The sequence below is a fragment of the Elephantulus edwardii genome, unplaced genomic scaffold, assembly GCF_000299155.1.
Source record: "Elephantulus edwardii isolate Elephantulus edwardi_28Jun2011 unplaced genomic scaffold, EleEdw1.0 scaffold00057, whole genome shotgun sequence".
Classification (NCBI taxonomy): Eukaryota; Metazoa; Chordata; class Mammalia; order Macroscelidea; family Macroscelididae; genus Elephantulus; species Elephantulus edwardii.
In genome coordinates this window covers 8553752-8576407 of record NW_006399807.1, presented here as the reverse complement: position 1 = coordinate 8576407, position 22656 = coordinate 8553752, and the positions used below count along the sequence as shown (strand labels likewise).

At 39.1% G+C, this 22656-nt stretch overlaps 1 protein-coding gene across 3 annotated transcripts in view; it reads right to left on the bottom strand.

The window, feature by feature from the left end:
• Positions 1–305: 305 nt before the first annotated feature.
• Positions 306–22656, bottom strand: part of MAEL (maelstrom spermatogenic transposon silencer) — an 88736-nt gene continuing 66385 nt past the window's right edge. For 2 of the 3 annotated variants that reach the window (XM_006887390.1, XM_006887389.1), the window contains 4 exons: positions 17892–17954; positions 17075–17207; positions 5681–5756; positions 306–780 (listed from right to left, as the gene is read on the bottom strand). In XM_006887390.1, coding sequence (XP_006887452.1) covers positions 593–780; positions 5681–5756; positions 17075–17207; positions 17892–17954 — 460 coding nt within the window. In that variant the 3' untranslated portion in view covers positions 306–592. The remainder of the gene's footprint in view (positions 781–5680; positions 5757–17074; positions 17208–17891; positions 17955–22656) is intronic. The other variant, XM_006887388.1, reaches the window with a different exon arrangement.

Here is a 22656-nt window from a genome sequence, read left to right as displayed (position 1 = left end):
CGTAAGAGTACAGAATGAGGGTTGCAGAGTGGATTATATTTGGGGTTGGCGGTGTGGTGGGGGGATGTGCGGGAGGATTGTGTACTAATGAGGGAGTTTTTCTTTTGCTTTTGAAGGAGAGGAGCAAACAGGACAGGGCGCTGGGGGCGAGAGGGGGTGGGCGGGGAGAAGGTTGCAACAATGAATGAATGGAATTCCAAAATCTCTGTAGATGTTCATGGAAATGGAAAAAAAAAAATAAATAAGCAAGCAAGCAAGCAAGCAACACTATTATTGCAGAAGAAGGAAAAAAACCCCTTCTAGCCTCCCAAGAAATATAACTCTGAAAACGCAGGTTTTTTTATATGATGAAAAACTTTAATAGCATTCCCATCACACAGTCAGGAAATAGAATAAGCCCTCAAGAAAGAAACACAAAAATCCAAGTTCTTCTGCAACCACAATTATTTTCTATCTATGGAACAGACATTTTAAAAATTAAGTCATTTTTAAGTCATGTTGATATGATGATCATTGATGTAATCTGTTTAATGACTGTTGTGAGAAGGGAAGTTGGGCTATTTTTCCAGAAATTGAAAAAAATGTACCATCATTAAGATAAGGAAGAGAAAGATTTGTATCCATCCTTTTGGGACATGTAAGCTGACAGTGAAGTCTCACAGCTGGAAAATTTGTGGCTATTAATGGAGGAATTGGAGATACTTTCTAACAATCGAGTAATGCCTCGTCCACGAGCACTGTTGTTTTGGCCAGGAATTTTCACCCCAGATGGGTAGTCACCTAGGATATTGAAAACATAAGAAAAGAAATATTAGCAATTTTATAGTTCCATTACAGAATGATCTTTGAAATGAAGGTATTTCCCTAAAAAAACCATAATAATTTACATTGTGAAGAAGAGAGTAAAGGCAAACAAACTAATTATTCATTATGAATGGTTTCATTTTCGATCACACTAGGATTTATTCAGACCTTGAAATCTTAATTCAAGTTCTTTATTCACCACCTGAAATTGTATGTTATTAGTTTTGAAACTCTGTCATCTCCCAAAAGACATTGTTGTTGTTATGTGCCGTTGAGTTGCTTGTAACTCATAGCAACCCTATGTACAAGAGCCCTAAACCCTGCTCTATGGTGTGCCAACCTCACTGTCTCCGACACACCCACTCCCATGACCCCAAACACGGAATCGGTCCATCTCATCGAGGGTCTTCCTCTCCTGCACTACCCGTCCACTCTCCCAAACATGATGTCCCTCTCCAAGGACTGGTCTCTCCTTGCAACATGTCCAAAGTATGTCAGACGAAGATTCAGAATCCTTGCCTCCAAGGAGCAGCCTGGCTTTACCCTCTCCATGATGAACTTGTTTGTTCTAGCAGTCCATGGTATATTTAGTACTCTTCTCCAACACCAAAGCTCAAAAGCATAAACTCTCCTTCTATCATCCCTAGTAACTGTCCAGCTTTCCAATGCATAGCATGCAACTGCAAAGACTACAGACCGGATCAGGCATACCTTAGTCTCCAGCATGACATTGTTGCTCTCCAGTACTCTGGAGAGGTCCCTTGACAGCAGACTTTCCCAATGCAATTCGTCTCTTGATTTCCTGGCTGCTGGTACCAAAAGTGTTGACTATGGAGCCAAGCAAACGAAAACTGTTAACTATTTCAATCTCAATCTCTTCACCATCCATCCTGATGCTGCCAACTGGCCCAGTGGTGAGAATCTTTGTTTTTCTTGACGTTAAGCTTCAATCCATATTGAAAGGTTGCAGTCCTTGACCTTCTGCAGCAAGCACTTCAGGTCCTCCTCTGCTACAGCAAGCAGGGTTGTGTCATCTGCGTAACGCAGGTTGTTGATGAATCTTCCACCAATCCTGATGCCACATTCCTCCTTGTACAGCCCAGTGTCCTGGATGATCTGTTCTGCACATAGATTGAAAAGGTATGGAGACAGAATACATCCCTGGCAGACACCTTCCCAATTTTGAACCATGCAGTGTCTCCTTGCTCTGTTCTGATGACTACCTGTTGTTTCACATAAGCACAATCAAATATTCTGGGATTCCCATTCTTCTCAGATTCTGGGATTCCCATTCTTCTCAGAGTCAACCACAGCTTGTTGTGGTCCACACAGTCAAAAGCCTTTGCATAGTCAATGAAGCACAGACTGACATTCTTCTGGTATTCTCTGCTTTCTGCCAAGATCTATCTAACATTAGCTATAATATACCTAGCACTACAACCTCTTCTAAATCCAGCCTCCATATCTGGCAGTTCTCTGTTGACATATTGCTCCAATCATTTTTGGATAATTTTCAGCAGAATCTTGCTTGCTTGTGGTATTAATATTGTTTGATAATTTCCACACTCTGTTGGGTCACCTTTGTTTGGAATGGGAACAAATATAGATCTCTTCCAGTCAGTTGGCCAGCTGGCTGTCCTATAGATTTCTTGGCACAACTTAATGAGCAAAACCAGGGCAGCATCTGTTTGTTGAAGCATGTCAATTGGTATGCTGTCAACTCCTGGAGCCTTGTTTTTCTGCCAATTTTTTCAGAGCAACTTTAACTTCCTCCTTCATTACCATAGGCTCTTGCTCATACATCATAGCCATGCCTGACTCAATAGCAAACAACAAGAAGTATTATCACTCCTGAGGTCTTAATAAGCTTTAAGACACTATGTATTCTAACAAATATAAAATGCTTACTAGTATAAGTATATAAAATGGAACAGCCATTATGGAAAGCAGTTTGTTGCTTAAAAGTTGAGAACAGAAATATCATCTGATCCAATCATTCACTACTAGGTATATAGATCAAAGAAATAAGACCTTCAACACAAACTGACATACACTTATGTTTATTGCAGCATTACCTGGAACAGTGAAAACTGGGAACAATCCAAATGTTCATCAATAAACAAATGGGTAAAGAAACTATGATACATCCACATAATGGTGTACAATGCATCACTAAAACAAACAGTGTGTCAAACACTGCACAGTATGTATTAATTTAGAACAATTTATGATGAGTGTCAGTCACAAAAAGCCAATTATCTGCAAAATCACTACTAGAAAAAGCTAAGGAAAGGTTTATACATAGAATCACTCTTGGTGAAATACTGCACATTAAGTATGAATCTAGAACCAATTATGGTGAGGGACTTAAGTCAGTCCCAAAAGGATAATCAGGCTATTAAGCCACTATTAGAAAAAGCTAAGGAAAGAGAGAGAGTAAAATTTAATAGATAAGCTGGGTGTGGTGAAAGGCAATAAACAATAAAAGGCTGATTTGTTGTTGTTGTTATGTGTCGAGATGCCTGTGATCCATAGCGATCCTATGTACAGCAGCTCTGAAGCCTGTCCTGTCCTGAGCCAGTCTCACTGACTCTGACACACCAACCCCCATTGTTCCAATGACTATATCAATCCATGCTGGGTCTTCTGCCCCTGCATTGTCCCTCCACCCTTCCAAGCATGATGTCCTTCTCCAAGGACCAGTCTCTCCTGGCCAAATGCCCAGAGTATGTGAGATGAAGCATCAAAATCCTAGCTTCCATGGAGAAACTTGGTTTCACCCTCTCCAAGACAGACCTATTTGTTTTCTTGACAGTCCAAGATTCAAGACTCTTCTCCAGCACTATAATTCAAAGGCACAGATTATTCTTCTATCATCCTTAGTCACTGTCCAGCTCTCTGATGCACACCATGGCCTGGATTAGGCTCACCTTAGTCTCTAGACTGACATCACTGCTTTTCAGAACTCTGGAGAGGTCCCCGACAGCAGATTTTCCCAATGCATTTCACATTTTGATTTTCTGACTGCTGATGCTAAGAGTGTTGATTGTGGAGCCAGGCACGCTGTAACTGTTAATAACCTCAATCTCATCTCCATCCATCATGGTGCTGCCAATTGGCTCAGTGGTAAGAATCGTTGTTTTCTTGATGTTGAGCTTCAATCCATATTGATGGCTGCAGTCCTTGACCTTCTACAGCAAGTGTTTCAGGTCCTCCTTAGTTTCATCAAGCAAGATTGTGTCACATGCGTAACCTAGGCTGTTGATGAGTCTTCCTCCAATTCTGATGCCACATTCCTCCTCATAAAGCCCAGGTTCCCAAATGATTTGTTCTGCAGAGATTGAAAATTTATGGAGACAGGCTGCATCCCTGATGTACTCCTTTTCCTATTTTGAACCATGCAATTTGTCCCTGCTCTGTTTGGAGGACTGCTTCCTGGTCTAAGTATAGGTTTCACATAAGCGCAATCAAGTGTTCTGGATGCCCATTTTCCTCAAGGTCAGCCACAATTTCTGTGATCCACACATCAAATGCCTTTACATGGTCAATTAAACAGACATTCTTTAGGTACTCTTTGCTTTCTGCCAAGATCCAGATGACACTGTCACAAACTTTTCTAAATCCAGCTTGAATTTCTGCTAGTTCTGTGTCAATGTACTATTCCAGTTGATTTCAGATAATCTTCAGCAGGATTTTGCCAGTGTGTGATATTAGTGATATTGTTCGCTAATGTCCACACTCTGTTGGGTCAGTTGGTTTTTTTGAATGGTAATAAATGTCGATTATCTTCCAGTCAGTTGGACAGGTAGATGTCCTCCAGATTTCTTGGTACAACCTTGTAAGCACATCCAGGCCAGCATCCATTTGTTGAAATATGTCAATTTGTATTCCTTCACTTCCTGGGGCTTTATTTTTTGCCATATCCTTTGCCTGAACTTCTTCCTTCATCATTGCCTTTTGATCATATGTTGTTTCTAGAAATCCTTGTGTCAGCCAATTCTTTTTAGTACAATAACTCTGTATATACTCCTCCCATATTATTTTAATGTTGCCTGCATCATTCAATATTCTGCCCATAGCACCCTTAAGGATTGCAACTCACAGCTTGAATTTGTTCTTTAGTTCCTTCAGCTTAAGAAATGCTGAGTGAATTTGGCCCTTTTGTTTTTCTGACTCCAGCTCCTTACACATTTCATTATTAATACTTTGCCTTGGTCTTCCCCAAGCTGCCCTTTGAAATCTTCAGTTCAGCTCCTTAACTTCTTGATTTCTTCCCTTTGCTTTGGCTTCTCAGCTCTCTACTGTAATATTCAGTCTCTTTGGACATCCATTTCGGTCTTTTCCTTTGTCTTTGTAATAACTTTTTGCACTCTACATGGACAATATTCTTAGTACCTTCCCACAGGTCTTCATTCTTTAACATTCAAGGCCTCAAACCTGTTCCTGAGTTGGTTTTAAATTCAGGCAGGATAGATTCAAGATCAAATTTTGATTCCTGTGAATATGATTTAACCTTCTTTAGCTTTAATTTGAACTTGCATATGAGTAGTTGATGGTCTGTTCCACAATCAGCACCTGATATTGTTCCCCAGCAACACTGCAATTAATTAACCAACTGTGATTCAGTGACGGGTAATCGGGATGGGAGTGTCAGAGACAGTGTGATTGGCACAGGACAGAGCAGAGTTTAGGGCTGCTGTTTAGGGTTGCTATGAGTCGCAAGCGACTCGACAGCACATAACAACAACAACAAGTTACTGCTCTTAAAAAAGTATGTATGAATGACTGAAAAAGCTGTATGATTTATAAACTTACACTTAAATTAAAACACTGAAATCAAGAAAATACAATTATAATAAAAAACTAAGATGCTTACCAGTGTGTATGTTTGATCTTTGTTCCTGATTATAAGAATTGAAATGAGGAAATCCTGCATTCTCCATCCTGAGTTTCTGTTAAAAAACAAAAATTGAGAGCAGTAGGAAATGTTTGTTATCACTGGAGGGAGGGTTTGCTTCAACATCAAATTACTCTTTAAAATATGTTAACTTACGGCTTAATACTTTTTCAATGTCTGATTCCCTTTAAATTTTACAGTTAAACAATTTCTAATACACTCACTTGCTTAATTCATTTGATATTTGTAATTTTTACTCAGCTTCAAAGATCACTCCAACAGCACCTTTTAAGATATATCTTTTTTTGTTAGAAATATATTAGAATCTTGGCTTAGCCCTTCCGGGACACCCACATTTGGTGCTCACCTAGTAAAAACCTGCTATCCCACTTCTAGTGCATGTTGCCATCTGGAGGGGGACATGCACGAACCTGAAGAAAATAGGCTTTACTCTGCAAACCTTATCAACAAATCCTCCTGGGACAAATGAGCACCATTCTTGTTGTGAAATTCCTCTGAGAATGACTCATAGAGACCCCATGAACAAGAAACTTTAACCCTGACCTATTCTGTGTCATCCTCATCATCTCTGACACATTAGAGACCACTGCTGAAGTCACCATGTCGAACCATCTCATTGGGGGGCTTCCTCTCCTGTGCTGACCCTCCATCTTTACAAGTATCATGTCTCTTTCCAAGAAGTAACCTTGGCTACCTAGATGTCCAAAATATGAAAGACAAAGCTTCACCATCTGTGTTTCTAAGGAACACTCTACTCTGGATGCAATTTTTCCAAGGCATATCTGTTTGTTCTTTTTGTAGTCCATGGGATGTTCAGTACTCTTCTCCAGCACCACAACTCAGAGGCATCAATTCTTCTTATGTCATCCTTATTCATTGTCCAACTCTCTGATTCTTAGAAGACCATGACCTGAATCAGGGGCAACTTAAGTCTTTAAACAGATATTACTGTTCTTCATCATTTTTGAAAGGTCCCTGAAAGTGGATTTGTCCAATGTAGTATGTCTCCTGATTTTCTAACTGCCTGTGCCAAGCGTGCTAATTGTTGCTCCAAGCAAGATGAAATCACTGACAACTTCAATCGTTTCTCCATCTATAATAATGCTGTTGGTCCTGTGATGAGTTACATAAAAAAATCTAAAATATTTCAAATTTTCCTATTCATTCAAAATGTTTTCCATTACTAAAATTATGGTCTTAAAAATTCAAAGCAGAGTATAAGTCAGCCTACTGAAAGAGTTAAGCTAGTGCTTCCTAATGTCATGGGAGGGAAAAGTCATTAACACTAGTACTGTGAAAAACATGTTCTGGAGTCAGAAAACCTGGGTTAGAATCCTTCACTCAACTACAAAGTGACATTCCTGTTAACTCTGGTATAAACCTGGAAAAATGGCTACTTACATACAGCAATAACAACAGCATTAATGAACTAGTCAGTGATTACAACATGCCAAGAACCAGTAGTGTAACAACTAGAGAAGAGATGGAAGAGTATACAGAGTCATTGTACCAAAAGGAATTGGAGGACACAGAATTTTATGAAACAACATATGAGCAAGAGCCTATGGTGATGAAGGAGAAGTTCAATCTGCTCTGAAAGAATTGGCTAAAAAACAAGGCCCAGGAATTGATGACATACTGACTGACATAAGAAACAGATGCTACCATGGATGTGCTCACCAAGTTGTGCCAAGAAATCTGGAGGACAACCACCTGGCCTACTGACTGGAACAGATCTGTATTTGTTCCCATGCCAAAGAAAGGTGATCCAACAGAGTGTGGAAATTATCAAACAATATCATTGATATCACATGCAGGCAAGATTCTGCTGAAGATCATCCAAAAAAGACTGGTACAACACATCAACAGAGAACTGCCACAACTGCAGGTTGTATTTAGAAGAGGCCATGGCACTAGGGATATTATAGGTAATGTCAGATGGATCTTGGCTGAAAGCAGAGTACTAGAGGAATGTCTATCTTTGTTTCATTGACTGTGCAAAGGTATTTGACTGTGTGGATCATAACAAACTGTGGCGGACTTTGAGAAGAATGGGAATCACAGAACACTTGATTGTACTTATGCAAAATTTATACTTGGAACATGAGGCAGTCGTCAGAACAGAGCAAGGAAACACTGCATGGTTCAAAATTGGGAAGGGTGTGCATCAAGGATGTGTCCAATCTTCATATCTTTTCAATCTGTATGCAGAACAGTTTATCTGGGAGGCTGGGCTCTATGAGAAGTGTGGCATCATGATTGGAGGTAGTCTTATCAACCATCTGCATTATGCAGATGACAGAACCTTGCTTGCTGCAAGTGGGGAGGACCTGAAGCACTTGCTGCAGAAGGTCAAGGATTGCAGCCTTCAATATAGTTTGAAGCTCAACATCAAGAAAACAAAGATTTTCACCACTGGGCTGAATGGCAGCATCATGATACATGGTGAAGACTGAGACTGTTGACAGCTTTAGTTTGCTTGGCTCTACAATCAACACTCTTGGTACCAGCAGCCAGGAAATTAAAAGACGAATTGCATTGGGAAAATCTGCTGTCAGAGACCTCTCCAAAGTACTGAAGAGCTACAATGTCAATCTGGAGAGTAAGGTGTGCCTGGATCCAGGCCATGGTCTTTGCCATTACTTACTATGCTTCAGAGAGCTGGTTAATGACTAGGGATAACAGGAGAATTGATGCCTTTGAGCTGTGGTGCTGCAGGAGAGTACTGAATATACTACGGACTGATAGAACAGAAGTTTGTCTTGGAGAGGGTGAAGCCAGGCTGCTCCTCGGAGGCAAGGATTCTGAATCTTCGTCTTACATACTTTGGACATATTGCAAGGGGGGATCAGTCCTTAGAAAGGGTCATCATGCTTTGGAGAGTGGAGGAAGACCCACAATGAGATGGATTGATTCCATCACTGGGGTAATGGAGATAGGGATGTCAGAGACAGTGGGATTGGCAAAGGATAGAGCAGGGTTTAGGGCTGTTGTACATAGGGTCGCTATGAGTAGCAAGCCACTGGATGGCACATAACAACAACAACAACTGAGAAAATTATTCTTATTTCTATGGAGGAACAGAATATACATTTTCTCAAGTATCATAACTAGTATGAGTGGATCCTATTACATGAACACACGCAAGCAGGTTCCAGAGCCTATGCTTTTCAATGCTACTACTGAAGTGAATTGTACACAAAAATAGTCACTGGATGCATTCAATATTTCGTTCATTCCACTAATATTTACTTTGTGGGTACAATTATTAGGCTGTTTTAAAGTACTGAAATGCAAAGAGTAAAATATTCTTCATGGAGTTTACCTTCTCATCAGAAGAGTAACAATAAAATAAAATGGCAAGATTTATATTATTAGATAAGCAAGAAAGACTAAAAAGAAGGCAGATGCTTTAAAATCCAGTATCTAGGGAAGCATAAGGTAAAGCAAGGGGAAATGACATGACAACATCAAGGAGAACTGTGAGTCTGTCAATGCAAAAAGCTTCAGAGTTTAGTATGCTTGACTTGTTCCAGAAACAGCAAGGAAGCTCAAAGGGCTGAAATGTAGTAAGCAGGAGGCAGAGTGCAGGAAATCAGGTCAGAGAGGTAATGAAAGGTCAAATCAGAGAGAGCCTGGTAAGCGAGTGCAAGGAATTTAGCGTTTATTTGAAGTGAGATTAGACATTTGGAAGTCTGAACAAATAAAGTATTCATGTATCCGATCTAGCTTTTAACACCATCACATTTACTGAAACAGAGGAGGGAGAGAACCGTTTAAAAGAGATATATAACTAGGTATTTCTGTCATCACAGGAGACTAGAGCGAGGGCTACATGGTGGAGGGGACCTGGGGGAGGGTTTGTAAAACAATGAAAGAATCTTTTCTTTTACTTTTCCATAATTTTTGACTCATGTACTTATAACTTGTTAGTCAAATTTGTGTCTTCTAGATTGCAACCCCCCCATGATACATCTTCAAGGATATGAACATGTACGGCCAAGCACAATCAATAAGAGTGCATCTAAATTCCAAAATCAATCTCCATAATAGTCTATGTGTTTCCTACTGCCAAAGGGGCCCTTTAGAGTAGTGAGAGAAGATCTTCACCCTGAAACCCACAGCGTCCCTCTTCAGCAGGAAGTAGCTAAGAGAAGACGCCATCCCCTTTTCCTTATGACTCAGGGTGAAGTCTCTCTCAGGGAGGAGTGATAGGGAATGGCAAAGGACACACTGACAAAGAAGATTAATCAGAACTGGCTTTGATAAGCACTGTGGCATTTGGACAAGAACAAACTGGGAGGAGGGTAGAGAGAATAGTGCAACAATGAATGAATGAATGAATGGAAACCCAAAATCTCTGTAAATGTTTATGAAAATTAATAAAATATAGAAAAAAAAAACAAAACAAAAAACACCATCACATTTGCCATTTTGGTGACAGCAGACCTAAGGGAGGAAACAAGACAATTACTTGTTAGTAAATGAATTATGTTTCTCAAGGATATATTTTGGTGGTCTAGTTATAAGAATCTGTGCTGCATTCTCAAAGACAAGTGGTTCAAATCTACTAGCTGCTGCTCCACGGGAGAAGGATGGGCAATCTCTTGCTGTGTGATTAACTGTCTCAGAAAACTCTCTGAAGAGCCAGCTTTGGATTGGTTCTAACTCAATGGTACTCCACAACAACAACAACAACAACGACCCTTACTTGTATATATGACCCTGTTTGGAAATAGGTGGTTCTCTCTTGTTAATGAAGTCTTGAGAAGGGTGAGTAGAAACCTTATCATTGCCAAGTGGTATTTACATAAAGGGAAAAATAGACAAAGAAATACATAGAGAAGGAAGACATTCACCATGTGAGGACCAGTCTACCATAAAGAAATGCCAAGAATTACCATCAGAAATTAGGAAAAAATCCATAGTAGGAAGTGATACAGAGGAGACAATGACTTGGATTTTTAATCATCAAAACCATGGGGAAATAAATGTTATTTCAAGTCACCAGTATGGGGTATTTTGTTGTTGTTGTTATAACACTAGGTAACCAAAGTACCACCTAAGAGACTACCATAGTATGAACTAGGATGACAACAGTGAAAAATCAGGTAGTTAAAATGGTTGAATTCTCTATGTATCTGTTGAGGGTAGAATGTGAAATACATAAAAATAATGATTCCTAGGTTTTGGATTAAAGAAATTACAGTACTGTCACTTAATGACGCAGGGAAGGGTAGGCGTGGAAGTCATCTGTAGGAGCTGGATTCTACAGAGGCTTGTTTGCTGGTACTGGTGAGGATTAGGGTGGAATGTTGATTTGCTAATGAGCGTGAGATGATGTGACTTGGCCTCCTATTTAAAAACCCCAAAATTGTTTTTTTGTTAAACATTCTTCTAAGTGGTATAACACTGGTCTGTCCATTTACTGTACAGAGGTAACTAACTCATGGTTGCTGTGATGCTAAACACTGTGACACTGATGTGTCAAATGTGATAATGGTTACCCATGGTGGAGAGTGTTTGGTGGAGCTCCCTGATTAAAACAAGCTTGGAAGCAGGAGTGGCATCCACTTGCAAAATGGCTTGCCTCCGGAAACTCTATGAACTTGGAGAAAGGACAAAAGTTATACAAGTGTTCAGGTCTTTTGTTCATAGGGTTTCTATAAGTCATCCACAACTCAATGGCACTTAGCAACAACGTTTGACTTTGAAAGACGATCATTCTCAATTGCTTAGCAGATATTCAAGTGGAGATATCAAGCACTTGAATATACAGGATGGATTTTAACGGTAACAGTCTAACTTAGAGGTATTAAATCTAAGAGTCATCAGGTAAATGTGATTTAGAAAGCTACAAGAAAAGTATCAGGTCATAGGAAATGGGCCTACACAAAGAAAAAATATCCAGAGACCTGAATATTCAAAATTTGAGGAGGTGGGGGAGGGGAACCAACAAAACCTACTAATTATAGCCAAAGTTGTTGTTGTTATGTGTCACTGAGTTGCCTGCTAAAGAGACAATAGGAAATCCAGGAAGATGTGCCTTCTTGAAAGCCAAGGTTTCAACAGAAAAAGTGTGATCAACAAATCGATGCTGTTGCTAGGTTACCTTGGCATTGTATTCAGCAAGGTAGAAGTAACTGGCTCGCAATGCATGAACAGCTTCAGTGGTTGTTGTAGTTGGATGCTGTGGAATCAAGTACGACTCACAGTAACCCTATATAAACAACAGATCTGAATCCTGCCCTACCCTGTGCCATCCTCCATCATCTCTGGTGTACTTGAACCCAGTGCCGCAATTACTTTATTAATCCATCTCATCAAGGGTCATCGTCTCATTCACGGACTCTTCCAGCTTTCCAAGCATGATTCCCCTTTCCGATGAATAGCTCTCCTAACAATAAGACTGATGTATGTGAGACGAAGCTCTGTCATCCTTGCCTCTAAGGAGCACTATGGTTGCACTTTCTACAAGAAATATATTTTTGTTGTTCTGGCTGTCCACAAGATATGCAGTACTCTTCTCCAACACTATGACTCGAAGGCACTTAGGTATTCTTTTGTCATCCTTAGTCAATGTCTAGCTCTTTCAGCTGCACAGCAGAATGATCACTGCTTGAATCAGACACACCTTAGTCTTTAAAAAGACATCACTGCTCTTTAGTACTTTGGAGAAGTCCTTGGCAGCAGACTTTCCCATTGCAGTAAGTCTCCTGATCACTGGTACTGAGTGTTAACTGCAGGTTCAAGTAATATTAAACTGTTGACAATGTCAATATTTTCTCCATCTATCATAATGACTGGCCCAGTGGTGAGGCTTTTCATCTTCTTAATGTTGAGATGTAATCCATATTGAAAGCTGCAGTCTTTGATCTCCTATAGCAAGTGTTTAAAGTCTGCCTCACTTTCAGCAAGCAATATTGTGTCAAATTCAAGATAAAATGACAGGAGAGGAAGCGGAGAATAGTGAATGCTCTTTTGAAAGGTACTGTTGTAAAGGAGAGCAGAAATTGAGTCTTCAGAAGGGTATCACAGAGCCAAAATAAGGTTTGTTTATTTTAAAAGATAAGATTATTATGGGGAGCTCTGGTGGCCTAGTGGCATGAAGCTGCACTGCAATGCTAGAGAAGTGTGGTCTGAATCCATGAGATGTTCTGCTGGAGAAGGAGGGGCAATCTCCTCCTGAACCAGTCAGATCTGATTTGACAGTACACACACAAAAAAATAATAAAAACATTTTTAAAAAAGATGAGATTATTACAGTGCATTATATATTTGTTGCTCTTATGATTCAAAAGTGAGACAAAACCTGATGAAACAGGAAAGAGGGGGGGAAATTATGAGAGTCACATCCTTGAGTAGATAAAAGGATCTAATATATAAATAGACTGGTCTTAGGTAAGAATGCATACCATCTACTAATTAATACAAGCATAAAAGCAGAGTATATGTCTATAGATGCAAGTAGTAAGAACAATTTAAAAAAATCCAATAGCCTTTTATTTTCTTAAAAGAAAAAAGAAGCAAGGGACCTGGCTAGACAAGCGTGAGAGAAGAGGTGCTGGACATTTGATAAGAAAAGGTGAGAACAGCTGTCCAGGAAAGTGAGAGATTAATCAGACTAGAAAAATGGATGACTTGAGGCAATGCTAAAGGCTCACTTAAAAAGTGGCTGGTGATTAATATTTAGTAAGACATAGCAGTGGAAGAGGTGGAGAGTTCAATTTAACCAGGGTTGGTGTATATCAACTATGATGATAAAGAGAAAGAACATTATCAGATGATAAGTACAAGAGAGGAAAATATGGACACAAGAATCTAAGTTGAAAAGGAAGAATTTGAGATGGGTGAAGAAGGGCATATGGGAGACCTATGGCTGCAGGACTGACCACGTGAAAAGCGTTTCCTCAGCATTGTCTAATGTAGTGGCTCTGTATGGGAGTATGCAACTATGATGTCAAAGGTTTACTGTTCAAAATTACCTTCCTAGCCACTGACTTTTGACTTTGCTACATGGATGGATAGGATCATACAGAGTGTATGATCTAGCCTTGCCATCCTACTTGGTTTAAATTGAGCCATTTTAGCAGCAGAAATTGGGAATCTCAATACCAACAAGGAAGGGAAGACAGCATATGTCCTTTGGGGTCAGAGATTATTGCACCAGCCAGACTGGGATCAACACAAGAGCAACAGGAGCCTCAGCAGAGAACCAGAGACTGACATGACAAAGAGCTGATTTGGGACTGCTGCCCCAAGGAACCAGAGAACTGCAATTGAAGCTTGCTGGAGAACTGAGTAAAGACATCATAATTAGCAAGACTAAAGGAACTTTGTAATGACCTAAGCCACTAGGCTAACGGTCAAAGTGACTGTGACTTTGCTTGAGAAGCTGCCTGGACTGAGGGAATGTATCTTGCTGTCAACCTAAATTAGAATTTGTTAACTTCCTCAATAAATCCCACAACTGTGAGAATATGATTCTTCAAAGTCTCGTGGTCACTGCAATTGATTTTAGATCCAGCAGAACAGTTAAGACTGGTGCTGCAATTTGTAGAAGTAGTTGCAGGAGCATGGGAGAAAGAGGTGACCTTATCTGAATTAGTTTTGAACTGTGAATGTTGTTGATAGGGACAGTTCCCCTTTGTGGAGTTATGAAATACTGAATTAGACCATTTCCAAGCCACACATGCTTTTTTAATAGAAACAGTGGAGGCATAAATGAGTGCGGGTCCCTGCTGTAGTCAAACAATTGTTGGCACAAAAGTACTAGAGTAAGACAGTGGTAGTCTAATAGCAAGATGACTGAATTGAGATTACAGAGGAGTTGCCACTGGGTTCTAGGATGTGACACCAAGGGAGTATGGGGAAAATAGGATTATTGAGATGCCAGTGATCTGAGAGGTTATTAGGTTGGACAATTATTCATGAAAAAACAGGACTAATAACACTAAGCAAGGAACTCAAACAATGAGGGCAACCAACTATGGGGTCTCTCCAATGAGTCCAAAACGAAGCCATTTGTGAATACAGTCTAGACAGTACACAACTCAGGCTTAGGGATTTCAGACCAAAATTAGGAAGAAGCCTCGAAGTGGCAAGATTGAACAAGGACAGTTATCTCAAAGGTAGGTTCAAAGTAAGGGGCCAGGGAGGGGCGGGGAAAAAATGCCACCCTGAAAAGGACTAACAGCAAAGAGGTGAATTCACTCACAGCAGAGACAAATTTTAGTCAGAATCAAGAAAGTAAACAAACTTTTCAAAAAAGAACTGAAGATAATATGAGTTCTACTCAACTGAGGTTGAGAAGACCCACTAGAAGGTTTCGCAAGAGTTGGAAAAGGTTGGAAAATTGGATCAACCACGCAGAAGGACTATCGTGAAAAAGAGAAGATCTGAGAGTCCTGGACTCCCTGCCATTGGCAATGTCAAGAATAAAAGGGGGCACTCATTCTGGCGGTCTCGATATAGATGATGATGGAGTCTTAATGGTTCTCAGGCTAAAAATTACTGATAGTCTGAGCTGGATAATTCTTTGCTGTGGGAAGTTGTCCTAACTGTTTTAAGATGTTTAGTTGTTTCCTTGTCTCCCAATTCACTAGATGCTAGCAATAACTCCCTCACCAGTTGTGACAACCAAAATTCTTCAGATCCTGACAAACATCCCCTGGGAGATAAAAACCACTCCAACTGAAAAATCACTAAGAGTTAATAAGGAAAAAGGAGAATACAAATGGAGAGCTCTAGGTCTCTCTTTGTAAAATTATTTTTAATTATCATACAGTAAAATTAATTATTTTTGTTGTTATGGAGTTTTATTGTACAGATTAGTGTAATCATCATCCCAATCTGGGATATACAATCATTCCATCATCTCAAAAACCTCCTTCCTGTCATTCCTGTAGAGTCACCATCTCTCAACCCCTAAAATCTACTGATTTGTTCTCCAATGCTATAGTTTTGATTTTTCAAGAAAGACACATATATGAAATCTTACAGTATAAAACCTCTGAGACTCTGTTTTTTTCCCTGGGTGTAATTAATGACTACAAGACTCATCTAAATCTTTATCAACAACTCATTCTGTTTTGTTAGGTTTTCTCATCATTACTTTATTAACTACTTTCTAATAACATTTATATCTATTCTGTTCCAAGACAAAGTCCTTGGTATTGTAAAGTACTGTTACATTTGATTTCAATAACTCCTATTGTTCTTATTTTGCAGAAAAGGAATCCATCTGTACAAGAATTTCAAGTAACTTGCTTAGGGTCACTTGATGTATGAGCTGGAACATATGGACAGAGCCTGAAATAAAATTCAGAAACTCCTGACTGGAAACTACACTCCTAATTTTTCCCCCTCAGGCGTACAGAAAGGCCTACTGTTACAGACAAAATGATGTTTCCCAAAATATATGCATGCGATGATATAAGGTGATATAATAGAAGTAATTATACATAAGTAATTATATATTATTACTATGTAACAATTCTCCATGTCTGGTAAGTCAAATATTGAGAAATAATTAAAGGTGGGCTCTGATACTCCCTCAATGCCATTATTGCTCTGACAGATAAAAGGGAAATTCCCCTAGTCTGTGGCCTAAAAGACCTTCTATCTCACAACAGATAAATGGGGAAGAAAGCCAGTCAAGAAGGGGCCATCTCAGTAACACCAAAAAATAATCACCAGGAGTAGGATGCACCCTTCTGAACTGAGACGCCTCAAACTAGGTAATTTCTCGGTACTGGGGAAGATCAGGACACATGGACATCTCCACTGAACGCTGACCCACCTTTCCCGAGAACTGAGGGAAGTGAGGGTGAGACCGTGAGAGGGAGAGCACACGAGGGCCTTCCCTAAAGCTGGCATCCTTTATTTGGACTTCCAGCCTTTGGAACTATCAGAGAATACATTTGGTTTGTTAAAGCCATAGCACCACAAGATAACCAAGATACTTGCTAATAAGTTACTAACAAGGAGAAAACAAGGTGATAAGAAAACTGGGTAGCTTTTAAATAAATCCTGAATTAGATCTTATAGATTCTTAAGTCCATATTTAAAATACTTACATTATAAATATTCTGATGTCTAATATTTGTAATGCATGTTAGGATGTATTTGTGTAAAGACAAATTGTCTATTAGAATTTTCAAAAAATTCTGTTAAAATTTATGTTAAGACCCAGCCAGATTAAGAACTGTTTCGACATTCCATGAAGGATTTTAGTAAAGTCCTTGAGGGAAGGGAGAAAACTAAACAAGGTTTAATCTTTAGCTACTGTTGGCCCAGATCATACTGATAACATCACAAGAAAACAACAGCACCCCAAAGTCAGCTCCTTACCTGGTACCGTCCTGCATCCAGTACAACCATTTTGGGCGTCACACTGTTACTGGTCTGATAGTCTTGGAGGGGTACATGAGCCTCTGTGAGTTGGATTCCAAAAAGAGTGGCTAAAGAATTACTGATGCAGTACCTTTGAAAGTAATTAAAGAGGGGTCACTATCAGAATCTCACCTAATTCCCTGTAAAATCATTCCAATTTCAGAACAGTATAAAGGAAGAACATGAAAGATATTATTTTAAATTGAGGAGGGGGGATTTAAAGACTATAAGAAGAGATAGAAATATATGGTGAAACCTATCCACAAAAGAGGTTACTATATAAGGGGATAGGAAAGAGGATAAAAAAAATGCCAGTTCTCAAATTAAAGAACTGTACAGCAGGAGATATAAAAATACAATCATAAACATTTATATGTCCTCAAGCCCCATCAATCACCTGCTGGAGAGATCAGCACATGAAGATATCTGGGCTCCTATTTTGACTACAGAATAGAAATATGATTTTGAATAGTGTAAGAAGGAGGTGCCATCTTTAATGACAGTAGGAAACTTCATTCTCCAAAAGGAATTCTAAAAGGACATTTTCCAATAAATGCTTTTGAAATTTCATCCAAACTACTTCGTAATTACACCAGACAAGTAGAAATTCTGGCATAGCAATAAAAGTAAAAAGCAATTTTTGTTTTAAAAGAGAATTGTGAAAATAGGAATGAACAGTGATTCATCCCAACTGCCAAAGCAATAAACACACAAAATGGCACAGAGGAATTCAAATCAGAACACGCCACAAAGAATCTCCTTTGTCTGAACTTACGCGATCTTCTTGCAAACAGCTAAAGCACAGAAGAGTATATCATTTTCTTCATGCCACTTGCACCTGTACAAAAAAAGGGTGGTCTTTAACAACCTGTTATAATGGCAACGGCACAGTTTAAGAGTTTTTACATGGCAGTTTTGTAACTAACTTATTTTAAAAGATTTTTTAATTACTATTACTCTAAGATAACATTTTCTTTGTTGTTGTTAGGTTCCATCGAGTTAAGAACGACCCATGGCGACCCTATGTACAACTGATCTGAAGCCTGCCCTATCTTGTGCATACCCTTTTTATTTCATTAACAATCTGGAATAAATTGTTAGGTATAAACTTATAAATCAGGTTGTCCTGATTTAATTAACTATTAGGTGTGGGATGGAAGCCTCTTGTTTAAACCAACAGGGACCAGTGGGCGGGCTTTTGTAATTAAAAGCTGGTTGCACTGAGGGCCAAAGGAGCTCAATGCCACAAGGGTTACCCATGGTGGACAGGCTTAAGTAGTGCTCCCAGATTAAGACAGACTAGAAAGCCAGACTGACGATCCACTTCTTAAATAACAGGCCTTTGAAAACCAACCTTATGAACAGTAGATGAACAAGGGTATTTATTTTGTAAGTAAAACCTATAAATATAGATTAAAAAATAAACAAAAGAGTCCTTATGTCACTGCGTCCGGTGCAAACTCATGATGTGAACAAAATATCATCATGACAATTTTACCTTGAAACTAAATGACTATTCTAGAGGCATATTAGTGACTATAGTTAACATGTAGCCATTCTCTAACTTTACTGAGTATATACCAAATGCCATGCCATGCCTAAGAGTCATGGGTTCATAATCGAATAAAACAGACTAAAACTCTAGTTCACAAACATTAAGTCTACTGAGGAAAACTCATTTAAAAAAAGACGTTAGTTTAACACGCTGTAAGTTAAATGATATAGTAGGTATTCAAAGGAGGGGAGAAATGGAAGAAAATAGCAATATAACATGTTAAGAGGAGAAGGAACATTTTAGATAAGGAGACTACAAAAGGCATTATTCAAAAGCTGATTTTTTAGTGGAAATATGAAGGGTATAACCAAAATAAATGGTATGATTCAGTACATAGTTACATACAGCATTTTTATGGTTAGTCAGAATCGACCATCCAATGGGTTTTCAGAGGCAGGAAATCTCATGGGAGGAGATTAACCAGCCATCTTTCTCCCTTGGAGTAGCTGGCAGCATAACTCTTTACCATTAGAGCTAAAGTACAAACAACAAGAGTGATTATAAACTTGTTTATGTTCACTGAGGCTAAACCTAAGAACAGAATTATTTGCCTAATACAAAGCTTTCCTGAATTTAGCAAGAAAGATTGAAAATTATGCATATGCTAAATAGTTAAAGAGTGAAAAGTCACATTTCCATCTGGTCACTAACTGAATGAAAGATATTCTAAAAACAAGATTAAAAATTTCCCTCTGCTTTAAACAATTATTCAATGCATACTTACATAAAACTCTTCACACTAAAAACCTTACTTAGGTTAACTAAAGCTGATTAGCAACCACACAGAATTAAGTACTTTTTCTCCTCTAGTTAGTTTTTCATCTTGCTCAGAATTTAAACCCCGAGAGTATATCTACCTCAAATACACATTTTTCACTGGAAATAAAATTTTAAATGCAAAGCAACCAGAAAACTAATAATGTACTTCCAGATGAAAGCAAGCACACAATAACAAATTACAAAAATTTTGATCTTGGGGAAAACCTTCAAAATCTGTAATTATCCTGCTACAAATTACTTTTTAATTATTGTTTATTTATACTTTGCTATCCTCCCAAATCACCTCATTAAGCCACCTTAAAAAAAATCTGAGGATATTTTCTAATAAAAGAATGTTCACACATTCTATAAACTTGTAAAAAGCAGGAATTGCTTTGTACAGTATATGTGTTGTTATGTGCTGTCAAGCCACCTGTGACTCATAGCGATCCTATGTATAACAGCCTTAAACTCTGCCCTATCCTGTGTCAACCTCACCATCTCCAAGACACCCACCCCCAACACCCCAGTCACTGAATCAATCCATCTCATTGAGGGTCTTCCTCTCCTGCTCTGTCCCTCTACCATCCCAAGCATGAAGTCCCTCTCCAAGGACTGGTCCCTCCTTGCAACATGTCTAAAGTATGTCAGACGAAGCCTCAGAATCCTTGCCTCCAAGGAGCAGCCCAACTTCACTCTCTCCAGGACAAACCTGTTTGTTTTCCTAGCAGTCCATGGTATATTCAACACTCTTCTCCAACACCAAAGCTCAAAGGCATCAATTCTCCTTCTATCATCTCTAGTCATTGTCCAGCTCTCTGATGCATAGCAAGTGATTGCAAAGACCATGGCATGTATCAGGCGCACCTTAGGCTCCAGACTGACATCCCTGCACTTCAGCACTTTAGAGAGGTCTCTAACCACAGACTTTCCCATCACAATACGTCTTTTAATTTCCTGGATGCTGGTGCCAACAGTGTTGACTGTGGATCCAAGCAAACCAAAACTGAACAATCTCAATCTCTTCACCATCCATTATGATGCTGCCAATTTGCTCAGTGGTGAGAATCTTTGTTTCCTTGATATTTAGTCTCAATGCATACTGAAGACTGCAGTCCCTGACCTACCACATTAAGTGCTTTAGTTCCTCCTCAGTTTCAGCAAGCAGGGTCATGTCATCTGCATAACGCAGACTGTTGATGATTCTTCCTCCAATCCTGATGCCACATTTCTCCTCATAGAGCCCAGCATCTCAGATAACCTGTTCTGCAATTTTTATTTTCAAGTTTCAAATCTACGTCCAACTTTAATTCACTTCAAATAGGTTTCTTTTTTAGAAAAATCCACTCCAAACTGCTAACACTAGACCACAAGTATGTGTGTATTTTGTATAAATTCATAGCCTATTCCCAAGGCTCCAGCACTCTCTCATTTCTCTTTCTCTATCTTGAAAGACCCTAATGAGCTCCTTTCTTATTTTAGGGTTAAGAAGCTGCTTCTTTTTAAAGTTAACACCCACTCCTACATGCTTTATATTTGTAAACAACTATTAATCTTTAAGGGAGCTCTGGTGGCCTAGTAGCAAGAAGCTGTGCTGCAATCCTGAAGGCATGAAGTGTGAGGCCACCAGTCGCTCTGTGAGAGAAAGATGGGCAATCTCCTTCTATGTGATTAACTGTCTCTGAAAACCTGCTGGAGGATCAGCTGTGGGTCGGTTCCAACTCTAAGGTACACAACAACATCAATCTTTAAGAAGCCCTGGTCGCACCTAAGGTTAAGGCATTCAACTCATCAGTGGCTCTTTCAAAGTAAAACAAAGTCTTCTTGTATTGCTCTAGCAAGTACTTCCAATACAATATTAAACAGAAGTGGTGACAGCAGGCATCCTCGTCTAGTCCCTGTTCGCAAGGAAAATGCTTTTAGTCTTTCTCCATTGAAAATTACGTTGGCTCTTGATTTTGCATATATACTTTTCACTATGTTGAGGAAATACCCTTTTATTCCAATTTTGCTGATAGTGTCTTAATCAGGAAAGGGTGTTGTATTTTGTCAAATGCCTTTTCTGTATCAATTGCTAAGATCATACGGTTCTTGTTATTTACTTTGTTAATAATGAAAGTTTACATAATATTCCTGGGCCTCCACAAGAAAGACTGATAATGCAATTACAAAATGGGATAAAAGAAATGGAAAGAATTTTCAAGAGGAAGATATTCGAATGGCAACCAGACACAGGATGAAATGCTCAAAATCACTAGCAATAAGAGATGCAAATCAAAACCACAATCAGGTACCATCTCAGTCCATTAACAGTGGCAAAATTTAACAGGCCAGCAATGAATAAATGTTAGAGAGGATATGGTGAAAAAGGAACTCTTATACATTGTTGGTGGGATTGTAAAATGGTACAACCATTCTGTAAAGTAGTTTGACGCTTCCTAAAAAAGCTGAACATAGACATTCCATATACCCCAGGTATTCAACTACTTGGAATATACCCTGAGAAAGTGAGAACTAAGGCACAAACAGAGACTTGTACACCAATGTTCATAGCAGCATTATACAGCATCGCAAGAACATGGCAAAAGCCCAAGCAGATATATGCAAACCCATGTTTATCACAGCTTTGTTCACAACAGCAAAGAGTTGAAAACAACCTAAGAGCCCACCAACAAACGAATGAATAGAGAAGCTATGGTATATTCACACAATGGAATACTATGCTGCATTGAAAAACAAGGAACTCACGCAATATTATTCAAATGGGTGACCATGGATGACATTAAGCTGAGTGAAATATCTCAGTCACAAAAGGACTTACACCGCATAGTGCCACTGCTGTAAAACTGGACTGACACTGGGGTTGGGGGGAGAATGAGAAAGACTGAATCTTCTTCTCTATTCCCAACTTTTACATTCCAGTCACCCATTATTATCAATGCATCTTGATTGCATGTTCGATCTATCTCCAACTGTAAAAGTTGGTAAAAATCTTCTATTTCCTCTTCCTTGGCTCTGGTTGTTGGTGCATATGTCTGAATGATAGTGGTATTCATTGGCCTTCCTTGTATGCAGAATCTGGAGAACAACCACTTGGCCAACTGACTGGAAGAGATCTATATTTGCTCTCATCCCAAAGAAAGGTGACCCAACAGAGTGTGGAAACTATAGAACAATATCGTTGATATCACATGCAAGCAAGATTCTACTGAAGATTATCCAAAAA